Source organism: Strongylocentrotus purpuratus, unplaced genomic scaffold (genome assembly GCF_000002235.5).
Source record: "Strongylocentrotus purpuratus isolate Spur 01 unplaced genomic scaffold, Spur_5.0 spur5_scaffold_3, whole genome shotgun sequence".
Lineage (NCBI taxonomy): Eukaryota > Metazoa > Echinodermata > Echinoidea > Camarodonta > Strongylocentrotidae > Strongylocentrotus > Strongylocentrotus purpuratus.
The window spans coordinates 68,674-90,120 of record NW_022145609.1 but is presented as its reverse complement, the minus strand read 5'-3'; the positions used below and the strand labels follow the sequence as shown (position 1 = coordinate 90,120).

The 21,447-nt window shown below is 41.0% G+C and overlaps 1 protein-coding gene across 2 annotated transcripts in view; it reads left to right on the top strand.

Moving 5' to 3' along the window:
• Positions 1 to 21,447, top strand: part of LOC115928632 (cytosolic carboxypeptidase 6-like) — a 71,675-nt gene that overhangs the window by 42,402 nt on the left and 7,826 nt on the right. The window contains exons 7-11 of one of the 2 annotated variants that reach the window (XM_030996164.1): positions 4,467 to 4,556; positions 6,759 to 6,873; positions 8,756 to 8,847; positions 10,057 to 10,076; positions 19,265 to 19,417. In XM_030996164.1, coding sequence (XP_030852024.1) covers positions 4,467 to 4,556; positions 6,759 to 6,873; positions 8,756 to 8,847; positions 10,057 to 10,076; positions 19,265 to 19,417 — 470 coding nt within the window. Of the gene's footprint in view, positions 1 to 4,466; positions 4,557 to 6,758; positions 6,874 to 8,755; positions 8,868 to 10,056; positions 10,077 to 19,264; positions 19,418 to 21,447 lie in introns of both variants that reach the window. The other variant, XM_030996166.1, reaches the window with a different exon arrangement.

Genomic DNA, 21,447 nt, shown 5'->3' with positions numbered 1-21,447 from the left:
ACTTGCCATTCATTTACATATTGATGGTTTAATTTTGCTGTGACAGTCTTGTGGAGATGGTTTAATGCAGCTTGTTTGAACAGGGATTTTGTGGACATTTTTTTTCTCTCCAAATGTGAGACCATTTGAGAAGTGTAGCGAGCCAGCCAGACAGTCCATCAACCTGCTTACATTACCAGAGGGTGAAAAGGGCAGAGGATCAAGTCAGATTACTACTCCAGACTAATTTAGCTGGAAAAAAAATGCCTTTTGTAACGTCAAGTAGTTTCCCATAGAAATCAACCGGCGATTTATTGTCAAGATTTTTTTAAATGTACAGGCCTGAATCTTTCATATTTAGAGGAATTGTGGCGATGTGATGCAGCAGTTAAAATTATTGGACACCTCTAGTTTGAATGTTTATGCAACGTCAAGATTAATTTGGATTTGAATTTGATATTTATAGAAAAGATTGGTCAGTTTATTATCAGCTGATGTCCGTGGCAATCATGAAAGTTGAGGTTGAACTTATGACCTACAAACTTTCAATCACTATTCAAATTTGGGAAAACATGTTGACGATTTTCTCCAAAAGGTTATTGGAAACAAGGTTGTATGAATGATGACACTTGTTAGGGTTTCCGTTGAAGTTATTCTGTTAGTTATTATTGTGCTAGTATATATCACTTTACAGTCATTTAAATGCAATACAAATAGAATTCAAATAAATGTTATTGACAAATCAACACCCAGTTTTATTCAATATAGACTGATCATAACATTATAAAGTATGCAAGGGTATTTTTACAACAATCTATAACTATAAACAATTAATCTCTTTTAGGACCATTATAGCTTAATGTTGAATATTACATACATGCATCAAGTTCTTTACATACCTGGAAAATTGATCTTTGATACATGATTTTTTTATCATAATCTTTGCTCCTATGTGTTTAAATACGTAGCTATATTTATAATTGTTATTTTCCTTGAATTGCTTCAGTGAGAGACAAACCCTGTACTACCTAAAATGCTTGTTACATAAAAAATAAATTGTTTAAAAAGGATTACCGGTACTGCACTTGCATTGCGTTACGATGTAAATGATATGATAGCTTTTGGTTTTGGGTGGGAGGGGAGGGGGGGGGGGGGGGGGGGGGGGGGGGGGGGGGGTCAGGGTGTTTGGTTGTCCTATATAGAGCAGCTATCTAAAGGTTGTTGTACATGGAGTGATATAATCCAGGGTTAGTTGTCCTTAAATTTCAGAAATAATTTCCTGAAAGTTTTATGAAAAGAACTGTATGTGATGTATGCCATGTTCATATCTACTGTAGATAATCCCTCATAACCATAGAGGGCTTGTTAACATCAGTGGTTGTGTGTTGTGCATGTGTTGGAAACTATAAATTCATTGCACTGTCTTCATACTCTAAATTATACTATACAGACAAGCAAAGCAAAATAAGGAAAATTTTCTGATAATGTCCTAGTCTGATAAATCTTTGTCACGTCATTGCTGAGATGATCAACCCTGTCCCAGTTCATGAAACAGAATGTGTTTCCAGGTTCCTCTTGACACCTCCATGACTCTAAGACTCTTCCCCAACCCCCTCGTGTGTCAGGGATGTGAAAGTTAACTTGATGACCCGTTGGTTCCTCTGAGAGTACTCTCTGCACAGGTGAGTCTCCCTGTAGGCTCCACAGTAGAATGCTAAACACACCTTCAGAAGCTCGCTGTTTTTGTCTCTCATGTAATAAACATAAAGTCAAACCATAAAGGGACATAAAATAAGTCTTGTATTGTGACCTACGAGGCTTCTAACTCCTCACCAAGTTTGCTCACTACTTGAGGATGCGATGCGGAAGGTCCCGGGCTTGGTCCCTAGAGGGAGCTCTACTGCCCTGCCATGTAATGTAGACAGGCATGCCACGCATGACTACCGTTACAAGTTTGATAATTCATCTCCTTCAAGTTGAATTGGTGCATGACCCGTTGGACTAGCTAGCTCTCTCTAGCTAGGTTGAATGCTGGTATGTGCTAGAGAGACATGGAGTGTGTTGTTTTTCAGCCTAATGTTACCCTTGGGTATACCTGGTGTTAAGATTGATATAAAGCCATACAGGCAGGCAGGCTTCTCTTCATGATGGTGTCTTGCACATGATCTTATTCTTCTCCATACCTCTACACTCTGCCTGCATCCTCATTGCACTTCATAAACCCTGTTCACACACCACTGGCTAAAATGTCTATGAAAACAAACCTTTCATGCTAAAATGAAACAACATAATGTAATGCACTTCCTATTTTGGTATATCATGATAGCACACAGAACAGTATGCTTAATAGGGACCCATATTGTGTGCTGCTACTGTTTTGGACCCTATCTGCTATTTATTGTCATGTTGAATGGTGTTTATATTAAAGGAAATTTACAACTTCCAGTGTGAACAACAGGATTTTAGTGTCTAAAGCAGTACCTTGCATGAATGAAGTGAAATATGCCTATTATCTTCATCATGTTTCATGATAAACCTATACATTTCCTGTATTATCACTACACTGCAAAGATAATGAGCCTTTATTCTTATTCTTCACATAATTTTCTTTCTCACTTAAATCTTCAAAAGCATATTCTTAAACAAAAACAAAAAGGTTCATGTCATGCCACTAATTATGGTCCATTGCATTATTCTGTCACTGTTTTTTAAACATGGGTGCTTCTTCCTTCTTTTATATCTTTATAAACTTTTGTATCTTTCTCAATATCTGGTTCTCCTCGTCTGTTTTATATTCTTCAACCAAGCTCCCAAAATATCTTTTCTGTCTCTACACATTCATCTATTCTTTCTGTACTTTTCTAAACATCATCAGATACTTTCTTTATATCTTTTCAACTCATCCATCTTCATTTGACTTCTCTGTTCTTCACATTTTTCTTTTAATTTTACTATTTTCATGCTTTATCTTCTCTGTTCTTTCTCCTCTTCCTCTCTGTTCTACTTATCATGCATTCTCCATCCTCCATTTTCTGTTTTTCCTTTCCTTCCTCATTCTTTTTTCACATCTTCCTCGCATCCATCTCTCTCCCTCCTCCTCCTCCTTTCACTCTGTCGAGCAATCCCATCCAGCACTCTCATCCTAGCTTGGTTGGGGTAGGAGAGAGAGAGAGATATATCAAACTATTCTTCACGGCTCATCACCCAAGAAGAAAGTGCACTCCACTGACGCGTGAGCCCAACAATTTGGGAAGCTGCTTCGTATTTTCCACTTGGCTACTCCTCCAAATAAGTTGCAGGTAGCTCCAAGTTCAGGCTGCTTATTCAATCATCTCGCTTGCCTGGTCTTCTTTCTCATTAGCACCTCTTCCTGTATACCATCACCTTTACCTATACATGGGACCATAGGAAGTGATGAACACCCTCGATCGGGTTGAAACCCTTCTCTCCTTCGACCTTGGTTCAACACTTACGGAATAGCAGTGCTTTCTCAAGAGAGAACTTCAAACAAATTATTATTATCAGTAGGGTAGATTTTATCTCTTGTTTGGGGTGCCAAAACATATCTTATTAGCTGGTTGTATACCTAACTGGACCGAACCTCTTGTCATATATGTCTGCCCATCACTGGTAATAGAAACGGTGATTGTGCATTGAAGAATAAGAAGCATTATGTCTGGATGAGAAGAGGAGACAGACTATGAGCCAAAGCACTTCTTACCATGTACACCATGCATATACTGGGTCATATGAGAGTTTGAATTGGGAATATAAACAATGGACAGAATATGTAAAAAGTCAAACACAAGCTGACTCAAGTTCATCTCATTCTTTGGACTCTAGAGAGATTTATCGAGGTTGAAGTAGCAAGATTTGTTTTAATGATTTCTATTCTATTGATCTGATGATTCATGTACAGGCCCTCCCACATATTTTCCTAATGTTTTCTCCTCCATGACCTAATAATATTCTGTTCTTATATAGCGTATATCACATTATGATATAACGTCTCTGTGCACTTCTGAAGGACTTTGGATATTATTACCCCATCTTTATCATTGCTAATACTTTCTTTTACTGGTTGACAAATATGAATATAAAGTTGGCTACAGTTTTTTTCCAAACCATACTTCAGTCTTCATATCAGTGAACTGCTTTTATTTATTTTTATTTGGAGAATAGACACTCGAATGATACCGGAGGTGATTATTTTAACCTTTGATCAGATATCCTCACATGAATTATCCGATGATTATCACCTAATCCGACTTTCTTTTTATATCCTATATCAAGAAACACATTAACTTTTATTTTTCTTCTCCATATTGTCTGTTGTCAGATGGCTGGAAATTTACTAAATTGTATCATTTTCCAGAGAGGTAATATTTTACCTATCAGACTCTCAGCAGATGAACAAGTTCTGGTATTTCAGCGAACACAGACCTTTAACAAGCATTTTTCCCTCTCTTTGTGTTTTATCATTACAGAGAATCTGGACCCTGATGTAAAACAGAGAGTGGTAGTTATCACAGCTAGAGTACATCCAGGAGAAACACCAGCTTCATACGTCTGTCAAGGTATTAATTAAATTGCTTGTTTTAAATGTTATATACTTGAAAAGTATGCATAAAAAGCATTGGCTGCACTTATAATTTGCTTTTAAGAAGTGATAAAACCATTGGAAAGTTTCATGTAAGATGAATAATGTTGAAGTTTTGATTTTCAAGAGGTCAATTGATTTGAAAATGTGTCATAGGATCATAAAAGTAAATTCTTTAATTTTTAAAATCTGTGCATAGTAACAATATTTGATAGACTTTCTGTGCCCACATATCATAATAAAACAAAGACCCCCCCTCCCCCTCCCTTGTATCATGCACTTTTGGGAAAGTCTATGTTAGGGTTGTTTTGTAGAGGAATAATGTGCTCAGATAACATCAAAACACAAAAATAAATAAAGAAATTCTAGTATTATCCTTTTGAATGTATTAACATTGTGAATGTATCCCGACTCTATGTGAAGGTTAAATTAGTTAGTTATCAGACTATTATGGGTGAACACAAAGCTTGCATGCAGTTAAAAAACAGGATGGAAGCTTTGTGGAAAATATTGCAGTCACTTTCTGTTAATTCTTGATGATCATAAATGGCCTTGATCTGGCAAACATAGCTGATATGACTAGAGAGTGTGAGAGGATTAATACTTGTATTGTCTTCTAATCAATTATTCATTGCTGTCTGTGGTGGAGAGAATGCTCATAGGCGGGAAACTCTTCATCTATCCAGCGCATGCTAGGGCTTTACACGTGTCAATCATAATAAGGCAAATAGTACATTGTTGGATAAAAAAAGAGAAAGGAAAAGAAAGTTTAATGAACAAAATCATTCACTTTATCAATAGAGAAGAGGGACAAAGACAAATATGATACAGAGAGGGAGAGGGAGGGAGGGAGGGAGGGAGTGGGAGAGAGAAAGAGAGAGAAAGAGAGAGAGAGAGAGAGAGAGAGAAAAATGCATGAAACAAAAAGTGGGGAGAAAGAGATATGTATGAGGTGATGCAGAGGGAAGGGCGTAAGGGGATTGAGAGAGAAAGAGAAAAAGGAACAATGAAAGAGATTGTTGACATTGGTATTAATTGATTTCAGCATTCTATTTCTGTTTTCATTTCCTCTTCATACGTCAAATCTATTAAAAAATCTCTATATCTTCCTCTTTTGCAAATTTGTACATGCATATGAAACACAATCTGTGAAATATAAAGAATTTTATTAATTTCTCATTAACTTTCACCACTAGAAATATGTGCTTGGTTGATAGTTTTATTTGATAGATTATTTTTATGAGGCAAGGATGGATATATGTGTGCATGTAAGTGAGAAAGAGATGAGGATATATAATGATGAGAATGGTAGATGTGAGAAGAAATGATATAAATATAGAGGGGTCATACTGTGATTGGCATGGGTTAGAAATCAATTAGAAAGACCACATGAAACAAGGGAAGTTGAGCGTATTTCATCCATAAATCTAATTGCCATTTGACCTTCTGCTTTAGGAGTAACATTAGTGTAACGTTTCACCGGTGATGGGCTATTCCAACGTATCAATTCTCTGACTCATATCATCTGTTCTAATTAGCTACTATCTATTTATATTATAGGATACAAAAATATGATGAGTCACCTCATAAGACCTTCAATAGTCATTTTAATAGCTAGATGACTTTAGGAACTTTTTATGAAGTTCATAATAAAAAAAAGTACATGACGTGTGAATATTGTGCTGGTGTGATTGTTTTATGATACCGGATGTGATTGGAAGTCTGAGCAATTAGACTTAGTCATCAAGTATGGAGTTAAGCTATCAATCATAAGACAGTGAGAAATGAAAGATTTAATACTTTCACTGCTCTACATGACAAATCTCAAACACACATCAAAAAACCTGTAAATACTGTATGGGTTCTTTCTGTTTATTGTTTTACTATCTGTTATAGCTTTTAAATAACTTCAAAGACAAAAACTAAATTATGAAAGCAGTCAGATTTTTGAAAGACAGGGGGATCCTGCCCTCAAGTATTTTGCCATGCTGTCATTATGTTACACATATACTTATTGCGTTCACTTTGTTTTAAAATGAAAAGTGAAGGAATTAAATTGAATGGAATATCTGTTATTGTGGAATGTACTACAAGTATTGTTTCAAAGTTGGTCTGAGAAATATCAGTAGAGTGGTCATCATGCCATATATTTACCTCATAATTGTGATTTTTCTTTCAGGTTTGCTAGATTTCTTGTTAAGCCAGCACCCTGTAGCCAAGGTATTGCGTGATCACATTGTGTTCAAAGTGGTTCCTATGCTCAATCCAGATGGTGTCTACCTAGGGAACTACAGGTTAGTATGACCCCTCCCTCTCCCTCTCCCCCTCCCCCCCCCCCCCCCATTTCCCCTCCCCCTCCCACTCCCCCCTCCCCCTCCCCCTCCCCCTCCGATGTATATAAAGTCAAATTACGTGAATGCGAAGAAGAAGATAGCAGCAAGAACTATAAATGTAAATGTAACTTTCAGCTCACTGACCCTCTTCTAAGCCGACAGAAAGAGTTTGTGCTGACTCGCCTTTTATTCTGGCTAGCATTGCTATAACCCCTTATCATTACATGGCTTGCATAACGTCTACTTTCTGGCAGCGAGTCACAGCCCATTATGTTGTTCATGCTTTGTTCGTTTAGCTTCTGTTTATACTGTCTGATTTTGGCTTTTGTTCTTGCAATTTAGTCTGATGAGTGCAGGTTGAAAAGCTGTCTGTATTCGTTGCTTTTGTTAAATGTAAATTTGCATGATGTTTTTAAAACTTCTTTAGCTGAAACTACTATAGCAAATTGATTTGATGAAAAACAATTTTAATGAAACTTGTAATGAAACAGAAGTGTCTACTCATGTGAGTTTTTTTTCTTTTTCTGTAAAGCACTTTGAGAGGGCCTGTGGTCCTGAGAAGCGCTATATAAGAACAAATTATTATTATTATTATCATCATCATCATCATCATCATCATCATCATCATCATCATCATTATTGTATGAGAATGGTACACAATCCCACTCCTCTTCCAGACCAGTTTCTTACAATGTGAAAACTCTTTCCATTTGTAGTTCTTGCAGACATCTTTTTCTTCTCATTCATGTAACATTAGTCATGAGAGGAGTTGTACTTTTTACAGTATTCTATAGACTAGACAAACTTGTTGAAATATTCATGAGATGAGTTTGTTGAGGTGTGTAAGTCTATCCCCACACCCTGTGATGTATGTAGAGAACCGAATGTGATCTGTGTACTTAAAACATGGTTGGATGCCAACTAAAACTCATTGATTGGTTTGATAGTAGATAGACTGGAAGAAAGAGAAAGAATGTTTGAAAAGTGCAGACACATTCAGCCAGTACAATCAATTACTTTTATGAAGCACTTGGGATGACTACATAAGGCATAAATTGTGATGAACTTCTAAGAAGTGCTGAAATCATCTTGAATATTAAACGCTTTTGATGTTGCATTTTCAACATTCCTTCCCCTTTAGACTAATTAAATGCCATTAAAATTATTAATTTAGTTCATCTTGTACCTCTGTAGTCTGATTCTATACATTCTCTTTATTAATGATGTAATATGCCACATACCCTTGGTAGTCGCTGTGCATAACAGTGTCTGCACTTTGAGATGAGGCTGATGGTTAAATGCATAGGCTCTGTACTTAAGCTGCTCCAGACAGAGACTGACAGAGCTAGGCTCTGCTCTATGTTTTGGGAATTGTGATAAAGTGTCAAATGATAGTCTGTGCCTGCACACTACACATGTACGGTACATCTATAATTCTATGCTCTTAGTTTAATGCTTTAGGTTCAATATGTAAATGTTGTATAGATAAATTTTTGTCACAAAAATTGCATTTGCATTTATTTGTATGTATAGCACCATGAGCGTCATGCCTGACGGACCTGGGGGGTGTTTCACAAAACTTGTCATCAATGACAAATGACAGCTTTTGTTATAAGCTACTGAAATCCTTGCTTCTGATTGGTTATCAGCAGATTTGTAAATGATTTTTGTCATTTGTCATTGAAAAAAGGCTTTGTAAGAAGCCACTTTTACACTTACAATAAGTTTAATTGTATGTTTTGTTTTTGTTTGTTTTGGATTGAGCTTAGCTTAGGCTTTTTTACTGTAATATTTTTATTGCATAAAAATTGCTAGATTTGTTATTTTTGTGTTTATTTTGTAGATGTTCATTGATGGGCTTTGATCTGAACAGACATTGGAATGAACCATCTCCATGGGCTCATCCTACTCTACATGCTACCAAACAACTCCTAGTTGATATGAATGCTAACCCGGTATGTTAACAACTCCTAGTTGATATGAATGCTAACCCGGTATGTTAACAGCTCCTAGTTGATATGAATGCTAACCCGGTATGTTAACAACTCTTAGTTGATATGAATGCTAACCCGGTATGTTAACAACTCTTAGTTGATATGAATGCTAACCCGGTATGTTAACAACTCCTAGTTGATATGAATGCTAACCCGGTATGTTAACAACTACTAGTTGATATGAATGCTAACCCGGTATGTTAACAACTCCTAGTTGATATGAATGCTAACCCGGTATGTTAACAACTACTAGTTGATATGAATGCTAACCCGGTATGTTAACAACTCCTAGTTGATATGAATGCTAACCCGGTATGTTAACAACTACTAGTTGATATGAATGCTAACCCGGTATGTTAACAACTACTAGTTGATATGAATGCTAACCCGGTATGTTAACAACTCCTAGTTGATATGAATGCTAACCCGGTATGTTAACAACTACTAGTTGATATGAATGCTAACCCGGTATGTTAACAACTCCTAGTTGATATGAATGCTAACCCGGTATGTTAACAACTACTAGTTGATATGAATGCTAACCCGGTATGTTAACAACTACTAGTTGATATGAATGCTAACCCGGTATGTTAACAACTCCTAGTTGATATGAATGCTAACCCGGTATGTTAACAACTACTAGTTGATATGAATGCTAACCCGGTATGTTAACAACTCCTAGTTGATATGAATGCTAACCCGGTATGTTAACAACTACTAGTTGATATGAATGCTAACCCGGTATGTTAACAACTACTAGTTGATATGAATGCTAACCCGGTATGTTAACAACTCCTAGTTGATATGAATGCTAACCCGGTATGTTAACAACTCCTAGTTGATATGAATGCTAACCCGGTATGTTAACAACTACTAGTTGATATGAATGCTAACCCGGTATGTTAACAACTACTAGTTGATATGAATGCTAACCCGGTATGTTAACAACTCCTAGTTGATATGAATGCTAACCCGGTATGTTAACAACTCCTAGTTGATATGAATGCTAACCCGGTATGTTAACAACTCCTAGTTGATATGAATGCTAACCCGGTATGTTAACAACTACTAGTTGATATGAATGCTAACCCGGTATGTTAACAACTACTAGTTGATATGAATGCTAACCCGGTATGTTAACAACTCCTAGTTGATATGAATGCTAACCCGGTATGTTAACAACTACTAGTTGATATGAATGCTAACCCGGTTTGTTAACAGCTCCTAGTTGATATGAATGCTAACCCGGTATGTTAACTAGCTTGTTATGGTTTAGCCATCTAAATATACATACTTTACAGAACCATCAAATATTAAACTTCCAAAAAACTTGCATTCTTATCACTTGCTTACTGAAAAATTGTTTAGGTTTAATTGCCTTTTCCATTTCAGCTCTCTACATGGACATTCCAGTACAAAGCTATCCAATATAACCTGCAAAAAATCTTGCATGAATATCACCCATTTATCAGCATAAACATTCATGCTTCCGGCTATTTGTATGCTTTCTGGTACATTGATATCGTGGCTTCTGGGAGAATTAATAGTTTTAAAATCTTCTCTTAGACTTCTAGTCAACCCAAATGATGACTTATGATGAAGTCATAATAGCGTCACTAACAATCTGAACACATTGCCTATATGGGAGCCAGATAGTTCCTGTATTAAGCCTGTATGAATTCGAGAATTCAACAGTCATCAGATTAAAGTGAAAAATCAAGACAAGTTTTAATTCTGAAAAGGTGTTATGATAATGCATCTAATGTACATGTATATTGCCTAGAAAGATATTATTATTATAGAAAGATGCTATTCTTAATCCAAAGATCAATTAAATGTTTTCTTTTAATGGATATATAGTACTGACGTTTGTACTCTGTTTTTATCTTTCAATACAGAATATAGTGGTTGATTTCTACGTTGACATCCATTGCCTAGAAAGATATTGTAACGAAAACGGGTCTCTCACTCTCTGGGTAGCGTCACTTCTTCAGTCAGAACCCGCTCTTTCTCTGTACTCGACGTTCTCACAAAAATATATTGTGCAACAGACACTCTCAGATCAGCTTACAATCACTTAACTAAATTAAGTTACCAACACAGGAAATAATATGCACTTACAGATCAAGTAATGTTTCCAAGAACTTTAATAATCTGAACTTCCAAACAAATTAAGGCACAACTTCCTTCTACGGCAGCTCAACACAAACTGCCCACAAGATTAACCCCACGTACGCGCATCGCAGTGCGCGACGTAACCATAGCGACATCTACAATAACAATAAACAATTACAATAACTAACGCCCTCTAAAGGCTAGGTAATGTAAATAACGATTTCGTTACACTACCCCGCCCCAAGTCTGGGCAGTCCTCTGACCAAAAACACAAAATCGTCTTAATACATGCTTTTGGCAAGAATGAGGCAAAATTACATAGATAAAACTTTTATACATTTATTTCAATTAATCATTCTGTCCTGCGAACAACATCTATAAATACATTTTTGCAATTAAAGGCCGAAAAATCCGCTGGAATACTTTCACGTATAGCAATAATTACATATAATTGTACAAGAACAAGAGTGGGAAAAGATCAAGTCCTTTCCAAATTTAAACTATTTCAACCTGTACTATCAGTATGTACGCAGTACCACTATCCTCGAATAAGCCTGCAGTTAAACATGAGGTAAGAATTATGTACAAGTAATATATACACACGCATTATCATCTTTGGTGGAATAGATCATAGGAATTCATTCTGGCGTAAATATTCATATTTTCAATGATAGCGCCGTGAAAACTAAAAACAACAACAACATCAATAGTTACATGTAAGGAAAATTTAATCACTATAAGAGGAATATAAATGAGTTCCGCCATGAACTTCAATTGCAGCATAAAATACATACAAGAAAACAGGTTTCCAAGTAATTGCAATATTAATGATAGCTGAATTGATATACATGTATGAGTTAAACTTCTGGTAAGATTGCTCCAGCCTTCAAGTTAATACTGTAATTGGTCCTGATCTCTTCCTCCACTACCAGAATCCCGTCACAAAAAGATCGTCTTGTGGTGACTTCAGTAATGCTGTTAACCCGGCCGACCAGGGCCCTTTCCAGCTCCTGTACGGACATCGGAGAACCTAGCGACTGATCCGATGCGAGGTGATGCAACTTTGTAGGCGCCGGCGAACTTTCCTTTTCACACCCATGCAGGAAAACCACGCTGTACTCTCGTAACTTTTCCTCCTGAAAGAGCTTCTTGCCCCCCGAGAACTGTGTTGAGGAAGACCTCTCTTCTACCTGCAGAGGGGTGCCCGGAAGAGTGCGTCGCAGATCCAACCCCTGCATTGGCCTTCCCATCTGGATCTTCCGAAACGTTGGGGTTGGGCAGTCCTCCACCTCAGCTTCTGATTCTGACGATACCGACGAGGTCTCACTTTCCCTCTCCTTTAACAGCATGCTGAGATCTTTACCGGTCGGCCTCGATGCATTCCCGTTCTCTGAAGAGAGTGTTTCCTTCGAAGCATGAATACTCAGCTCACTTGCTGCTACAGGGGTTACCACAGGCGCGTCTTGCCGCTTGTCTTCTGTTGTCTTCCCCTCGTGTCGACTCTGTACGTGCCTCGTCAGGTTGTCCTTCCTAAAAAAAGACTTGTCGCACCCTCTGCATTTGTGTTCCTCCCTTCTTCGATGTCTCTCTTGAATGTGTCTCTCCAAACTTCTCTTGTGGGAGAAGTAATGACCGCAAGAATAGCACTTCACGTTCCCCCTGGAATGTCGCATACTGGCTTACTGTAAGAGAATCGACACAGAGGACATCAGGTTAACACAAAATCGAGATCATCTGGATTATCATTCATCACAGATAATATAGTTGCAATGGGTTAACTATCTAATTAATAACTGTAGCGGATAGGCTCGTTTCTTTTCCTTGACGGATTTCTTCTAGGGGGTGGGACCGGAACTTTTCGTGGTGCCGGAACAGGGGGTGTGACAGGCTGGGAATCTTCCCTGTTCAAGTCCTCGATGTCCATATGCTGTGTCAGTTGGCTAGGAGCCTCCTGCTCATTTCCGTGAGCGTCCCTGCTTTCACTTGCTTCTAACCAGGATTGAAGAGGTTCCCCCTTGTACGGCTTCAACCTGTCAACATGGACCACCTTCATCTTTCCATTTCTCTTCGCCTGTATTCGGCAAGTAACATCTGACAATTGCCGAATTAACAAGTAAGGGCCCTCCCACCTCCTCTGGAGCTTCGGGGACAAGCCTTTGGTCTTTGCCTTGTTGTAGAGCCACACAAAGTCGCCCACTGCCAAAGGACTACCCCCTGCCTTGGAGTCATAATCCTTTTTCTGCCGCCTAGCACTTTCAGTGCAGTTCTTACGGGCCCTTTCGTGAGCTTCCCGCATGCGTTGCCTCAAGGTGTATCCGTAGTCTGTCTCAACATCATGCTCCTCGGGGTCCTCTAGAGCCTCTGTGGTCAGGTCTATTGGCAAATGCACTTCCCGCCCTAACATCAGCATATTAGGTGTCTCCCTTGTGGAGTCTTGGGGAGCACTACGGTAGGCAAACACTGCGATCGCCAACTTCTCGTCCCAATCTCGTTGTCGCTTATGGGGTTCAATCATCATTGAGATCATGTTGAGCAGAGTGCCATTAAACCGTTCAATGAGTCCATCGGACTTTGGGTTGTATGGGGTGGTGCGTGTCTTGTGAATGCCAAGGATGCCGCACATTTCCTTAAAGACGCGAGACTCGAAATTCCGGCCCTGATCCGAATGCAATACTTCAGGAACACCAAACCTACAAACAAACTCGTTTACAAACTTGTCTGCAACCGTTACAGCGGTTTGATCTGGTATTGGGTAGGCCTCCATCCACTTGCTAAAATAGTCCCCTACAACCAGAATGTACTTGTTCCCTCTCTCCGTCTCGGGTAGCGGTCCAACTACGTCCATGGCGACACGCTCCATCGGCATTCCTACCGTATCTTGTTGCAAGGGGGCCCTCCGTTTCTTAGCTGGTGACTTCTTGGAGGCACAGACGTTGCACTGTCGAACTACGGACCGTATGTCTGCATCCATTCCGTACCAGTAGAATCTCATGCGAACTTTGGCTATGGTTTTGTTCATCCCTAGATGTCCGCTGGACTTCCCACCATGCAACTCTTTCACGACTTCTGACCGAAGTTTGGTTGGGAGGACAACATGCCAAGTGATCTTCTGACCTTGATCACATTCCCACTTTCGGTGAAGAACTCCTTGCTTGACAGCTAGTTGATCCCACATTCTCCAGTAAGACTTTTCGACACTAGACTTTGATGCCATTGAAGACCATTCAGGCCTGTCTTTTGATTGTTGTTTGCCGTTCAAGATCCACTTGATTGATGAATCTTCAGTTTGTTCTTGGTTCAGGTGTGCATTGGTGATACTTGGTGCTAGGGTAACCGCATTTACCTCTGCACGGCCATTTCTAGGTCCTGCTTGGACTTCGAAGCCTGCAGACTCCTCAACATCCCGTTTACACTGGGGACAAGGCCGTCTTGACAAACTATCTGCATTGGCATGCGAGCGACCAGCTCGGTGTATGATTTCGATATCATACTCAGCTATCACTTGAAGCCAGCGGGCCATCTGCCCTTGCGGATCTTTGAAATTCAGAAGCCATCGCAATGCTCCGTGGTCCGTCCTGACCGTAGTCTTCTGCCCATACAAGTACTGTCGGAATTTCTTCAAAAATTCTACGACGGCGAGCAACTCCTTTCTGGTAACGCAATAGTTCTTCTCTGCTTTGTTCAGAGCTCTGCTAGCATATGATATGACTCGTTCCTTTCCATCTACCACTTGAGATAGGACAGCCCCTATCCCCTCATTACTAGCATCCGTATCCAGGATATAATCCTGTTCTGGGTCTGGGTATGCTAAGATAGGCGATTGGTACAGCCGCTTCTTGAGTTCCTGGAAGGCATCTACACATTCCTCAGTCCATACGAAGGTGTGGGCTTTCTCAGTTAGCCGATGTAGTGGCCGGGCGATATTGGCAAATCCTTCAATAAACCTCCTATAGTACGAGGCCAGTCCTAAGAAACTCTGGACGTCCTTTACACTAGTAGGGGTTGGCCACTCCTTGACAGCTCTTATCTTTTCTGGGTCTGTGGACACTCCTTCCCTGGACACTACATGTCCCAGATACAAGACACTCTCCCGAAATAGGTGACATTTCTTTGCTTTGAGCTTCAATCCTGCGTTCCGAAGACGTTGGAAGACCATCCCCAGTCTAGTCAGTTCTTCGTCGATTGTTTTGGCGAATACAATGACATCGTCCAAGTAAACCAAGAGTACTTCCCAATGCAGTCCGGACAGGACCTGCTCCATCAGCCTCTCAAAGGTGGATGGGGCGTTGCATAGCCCGAAGGGCATCACTTTCCAGCTGTATAGCCCTCCTCGAACAGCGAAAGCTGATTTCTTTTTGGCTTCTTCATCTAGCTCGACCTGCCAATATCCTGAGGCCAGGTCCAAAGTAGAAAACCATTTTGCACCTCCAAGTGCGTCCAGTGAATCATCAATGCGAGGTATTGGGTAGCTGTCCTTGATTGTCAAGTGATTCAGACGACGATAATCCACGCAAAACCTTTTTGACCCGTTTTTTTTCTTTACGAGAACAACATTGGATGACCAAGGGCTGTCTGAGGGCTCTATTCTGTCATGTTCAAGCATGTCTTGGATTTGACGATCAATCTCTTCCTGCTCCTTGGGTGGAAACCTACGGGGCCTTTGTCTGATTGGAAGACTATCCCCTGTGTTGATGTGATGTTTGACAAGGCCAGTCTTTCCAATGTCTGAGTCCGAAATTGCGAAAATGTCTTGGTTCTCGCACAGTAGCTTGGCAATTCTGTCATGGAAGACCTTGTCTATCCCTCTCTTGCTTCTTTCAAAGAGATCTACGAGATGGTCTGGGACTGTATGATTATCGGTTGTTGGTAAAGGTTGGCCTGGAATTTCTTCAATGTCCTCCCCGCTGATGGGTGTTAGATGGCCGGCAAGTGTACCTCTGCGAATTACGCATGCCTTCTTTCCTGGGTTGAAGACTCGAACAGGGAGGGTTGTTTCCGTCCTTTCTACAACTACCCGTGCAACGATGATGCCTTTGTTCAGGAGCTCGCTACTCTCCGCAGGTTCAATGAGACCTAGACCTGTCCCATCTTGCAGCCCTGTCGTGTAGCCTGGAACAATAACCTCATGACCTGGTGGCACCCTTGTAGTTGCCCCTATCAATACTCTGGAGCTAAATGAAACTCCTCGTGCATCCGTACATTTGATTCTCTCTCCCTTGAGCCGCAGTTCCTTTGTCTTCAGATCAATAATACACCCATTTGGTTCCATAAAGTCCAGCCCAAGTAGCCCGTCTACCTGGTCGGTATTGCCGAAGACTACTTCTAGTGGAAAGATGCATGTTCCTACACCAAGCTCCAACCATGCACTACCTAGCGTTTCCATGCTACTGCCATCTGCATTGCGAACTCCCACTTCTGTCAAGTCTGGCCTATTAGTTGAATGTATCCGATAGTACACGGATGAAGATAAAATGGTATCGGTGGCACCTGAATCTACCAACAACCTTGCTTTGATTCCCCTTATCTCCACTTCAGCAAATAGACCACGTCGTGCTTTATCAGATATGTAATTCCTTGAAGGATATTCTCGAGGAGATGGAGGTGTGTCAGTTACATGCCCTGGTGTCCGTCCAGCCTCCCCTCGGGCCTCTGGGTTGGCTGAGCCCCGTTTCCCGAAGGCCTCCTGTATTCTCTTGCGTGAGGGCAGTTACGCCTAAAATGCCCCTTCTCATGACACTCATAGCATTCATCTGTGGCTGTTGGTGTTCTCCGCCTGTACGAATTGGGTCTCTCCCGTCTGAATTCTTCTGACTTGATGGGTCGTTCCTGTTTGGCGATTCTCTCATCTATTCTCTTCAGCTCTCTCCAGATTTCATTGATCGTAGCTGCTGAATCAGTGTCAACGGCCCTTGCCTGCTTCTGCCTCCTGCCAGACCGTTGTTCTTCGAGTCTGAAAAAATTATCAGTTGCCAAGGCCGCCTGGATGGCTTCATCCATAGTTGTTGGCTTAGATCGAAAGACCCCTTCCCTGATGGATTGGTCCTCAATCGCCTCTGCAAAGTGTGTCCTTGCCAACTGATCCTGGGCTTCTTCAGTAAGTTCCGGGTATGCCAACATGGATAACTCCCGTATGGCCTGACCGAGTTCCTGGAGCGTCTCTCTGGGCCCTTGGCGTCTGTAACGCAGTTCAAGGAGGAAGTTCTCTGCCAACTGGCCTGGGCCAAATCTCTTCTCTAGAAGAACTACCAGGTCTTGGTATGCGATCCGAGAAGTGTCAGCTGCCTTGCTGCCCAAGATCTTCAGTGCTGATCCCCTCAGACTTGCTGCTAGGAAAACCTTTGCCTGGTCATCACCCCAGTTATTGGCGACCTTGCAGGCTTCAAAATGGCTGAGGTAATCCCTCCAAGGTGTCCTCCCATCGAATTTGTCGGGCGAAACATTTGGCTTAGACAGTGTAACAGGTGACCGTACCCCTTGAACTTCGCTCCTGTGTCGCTGGTAGTGAGGAATTGATGCAAGAACATCTGAAGCATCCAAATCTTGCCTATGTAAGAAGCCCGTTCGTAGCCCATCTGCCCGACGAACGGCTGTTGATGTTTTACTTGGAGACCACTGTGCAGCATGAAGTCCCTTCGCCTCAGCAGCTGCAGTCTGCTCGTGTGCCACCTTCACTTGCGTTTGATCCTCTAGGCATCCATGCATTGGTGATTCAGGTCCCTTGGGATTGACCAGCAAGTTATCATTCATTGTGGTCGCATGAGTCTCCGTTGACTCATGTTCCCGTCTACCAGCAGTGGGTGGTGTTCCACTCTGGGACTGGTTAGGGAAACTTACAGGAGACTGATCGATATGCAGCCTTCTTACCTGCAGTCTGAGAAGCTGATTCTGTTCTAATAGTGACTGAATCTCTGTCTTGGACCGACGTAGATCTTCGTCGCCTCGCTGCACTTCTGCTGCAAGGACTTCTACCTCGTCCTCTATAGTCAGTCTCTGAGAAGCCATACCACAATGTTTTTTCCAAACACTGATGCTTTCTGCGTCGTTGTTGTGTGGAGGCGCCACAGAGTGATGTGTTGAAGCGATGAGGCGCTATCAGCCCTATGTCGTAGGAGTGAGGTGCTATAGAGCGATGTGTTGTAGCGGTGAGGCGCTATAGACCACCGTGTTGAAGCAGTGAGGTGCTATAGACCGCCGTGTTGTAGCGGTGAGGTGCTATAGAGCGCTGTGTTGTAGCAGTGAGGTGCTATAGACTGCCGTGTTGTAGCGGTGAGGTGCTATAGAACGCTGTGTTGAAGCGGTGAGGCGCTATAGACCGCCGTGTTGTAGCGGTGAGGTGCTATAGAGCGCTGTGTTGTAGCAGTGAGGTGCTATAGAGCGCTGTGTTGAAGCAGTGAGGTGCTATAGACTGCCGTGTTGTAGCGGTGAGGTGCTATAGAGCGCTGTGTTGAAGCAGTGAGGTGCTATAGACTGCCGTGTACATGTTGTAGCGGTGAGGTGCTATAGAACGCTGTGTTGAAGCGGTGAGGCGCTATAGACCGCCGTGTTGTAGCGGTGAGGTGCTATATAGACGTGTGTTGAAGCAGGGAGGTGCTATAGACCACCGTGTTGAAGCCGGTGAGGAGTTGCCGTGTCGAGCTAATGCTCGATTAACCTTATTTTTGATAATCAGCTCTGCCGTATGCTGATCGAGTACCGTGTCTCGTGTCTGTTTTAATCCCGCCGCTAGCCACCAATGTAACGAAAACGGGTCTCTCACTCTCTGGGTAGCGTCACTTCTTCAGTCAGAACCCGCTCTTTCTCTGTACTCGACGTTCTCACAAAAATATATTGTGCAACAGACACTCTCAGATCAGCTTACAATCACTTAACTAAATTAAGTTACCAACACAGGAAATAATATGCACTTACAGATCAAGTAATGTTTCCAAGAACTTTAATAATCTGAACTTCCAAACAAATTAAGGCACAACTTCCTTCTACGGCAGCTCAACACAAACTGCCCACAAGATTAACCCCACGTACGCGCATCGCAGTGCGCGACGTAACCATAGCGACATCTACAATAACAATAAACAATTACAATAACTAACGCCCTCTAAAGGCTAGGTAATGTAAATAACGATTTCGTTACAATATTATTATTATAGAAAGATGCTATTCTTAATCCAAAGATCAATTAAATGTTTTCTTTTAATGGATATATAGTACTGACGTTTGTACTCTGTTTTTATCTTTCAATACAGAATATAGTGGTTGATTTCTACGTTGACATCCATGCTCACTCTACGTTGATGAATGGTTTTATGTATGGCAATGTTTATGATGATCCAGTAAGATACGAGAAACAGGCCGTCTTTCCTAAACTAATGTGCTCCAACGCTGACGACTTTTCAATGGTAAGCTCTATACAAATGTATGCTTGATTTGAAATTGTAGTCATTTGCAATGGTCCCTTTACTCGATGGAGATGATTATGTTTTCCTTTTATGTACATTTCCTATGGGTTTTTCTCAATTTTTCTCATTATTTCACCATTAACACACACAGTTTTGAATGTTTTTAAGCACAAAGCAGATTTAAAAAATGTGTCCTGTCTTATAATTCACTCTGATGCTAAACCAATAATATTTTTTTGCATTTGAGGCATTTTTTCTTTCTTTTCATTCTGTAGTTAGGAAGGGAAGAGGAGGAAGGGGGAAGGGGGGGGGGGGGGGGGGGAGGGGGGGGGGGGGGGGGGGGGGGTGGAGGGAGATGTATTTAGAGCAGAAAGCATATTCAAATGTTCATGGAAGTTTTCCATCATAATTGTGTGTGCTTCAAAATGACACAAAACCACACACCTTGTTGAAAACAGATATTGTTTCAATCATGTTGCATGTTCGGTGAGGTGAGTACAGATTTGCATACCTGAAACAATTATTTTACTATAAACATTTCAAAGTCTTATAAAAAGATTTTTAAGGCAAATTTTATGAAAGTTTTTTCTAACCTTGCAACACTCTAAGAATCAAGTTTCTTTGAAAGTCCTTTGCCATTGTGGCCATACATGCCTCTGATATATTTTATTCTTACAAAGATAATCTGTAGTGTTATAGTATGGAAGCTCAGGAAGGGTTGAAGAAGGATGCTTAAGCTGTGAGATAAGAATAAGAGATTTGAAAGTTTTATTTCAAGATGTAGTGAAGGAATAATCACCTGTAGAGTTTGTGAGTATATGACCTTGACATTTGTACGCTCAGCGCTGGCTGGGCGGCGGGGCGGTGGGGAGCATGATGAAGGCATGAGTTGATTAAGAGAAACAAATCAGATTACAGGAATAGAACAAGAACCAGTCAGGTGGATACAATCAACAGAGATTGGAGATTGGGAGAATAGAATCATTGGGGGTAGGGAGAGAGAGAGAAGGAGGGAGAGGGATGGAGGGAGGGAGAGAGAGAGAGAGAGAGAGAGAGAGAGGAGACAGCGAGGGGAGGGATGGAGGGAGAGAGAGAGGGAGAGAGAAAGAAAGAGAGAGAGAGAGAGAGAGAGAGAGAAAGAAAGAGAGAGAGAGAGAGAGAGAGAGAGTTAGAGAGAGGAGACACATCGAGGGGAGGGGGAGAAAGAAGGGGCTTGTACTATTCTGGAAAAGAAAATATAGAGAGAGAGGGAAGAAAAAAACAAGGTAACAACAAAAAACATTGTGATGGAGAAAAAGTTTGATTTTAGAGTTTGATTGAATAGTACATACTTTGACCCAGTCTGATGCAGGAGAAGGCATCTCACATGAACAGAAGATTTTTTAACAGACAGGTAAAGAGGAAAAGAAATGAAGAATATTCAGTTTACTTTAAAGAATATACTTATGTGAATCTAGTGACTACGAAAGAGAGAAAAGTGATGTCATGAGACATATAGACTTCAACACCAAGAATTAAAAACCATTGTAGAGAAAAAAAATTGAAGAGAGTAGAAAAAGGGTCTTTATGGAGATATAGAAGTTTGATTTGAGTATGGATGAAGAGATGGGTCCAAGGTTATGGAGGGGTCTTGCGTGGGCCGCATTTAGCAATGGCTAATTAGGATTCAGTGCTTCCTTCACTATGCATCCTGAGGGCTATCCTCGGCCTGGCACACCGGCCGCCGCCACCGGTCGATCCTTATGAATATTCATGAGAGGCATACTGATCGACGTCACGGCTGAGATCAGTTTGACTCATTGGATGTGATTTGTACGTCTGGTTGCGTTAGCTCCCGTCCCCCTCACAGTCATAGCTCCCGTCCCTCTTACAGTCATAGCCAAAAGTTTAAGGTCGTGTCTATTCGAGCATAAATGTACACCTCATGCGAGTCTAGCAATCCTTGATGCATTCCAAGTATTACATAGTATTGATGGTAGGTGAAGATCTTACCTTCAAAGTACCCCCTTCAGATGACGATGATGACAGAT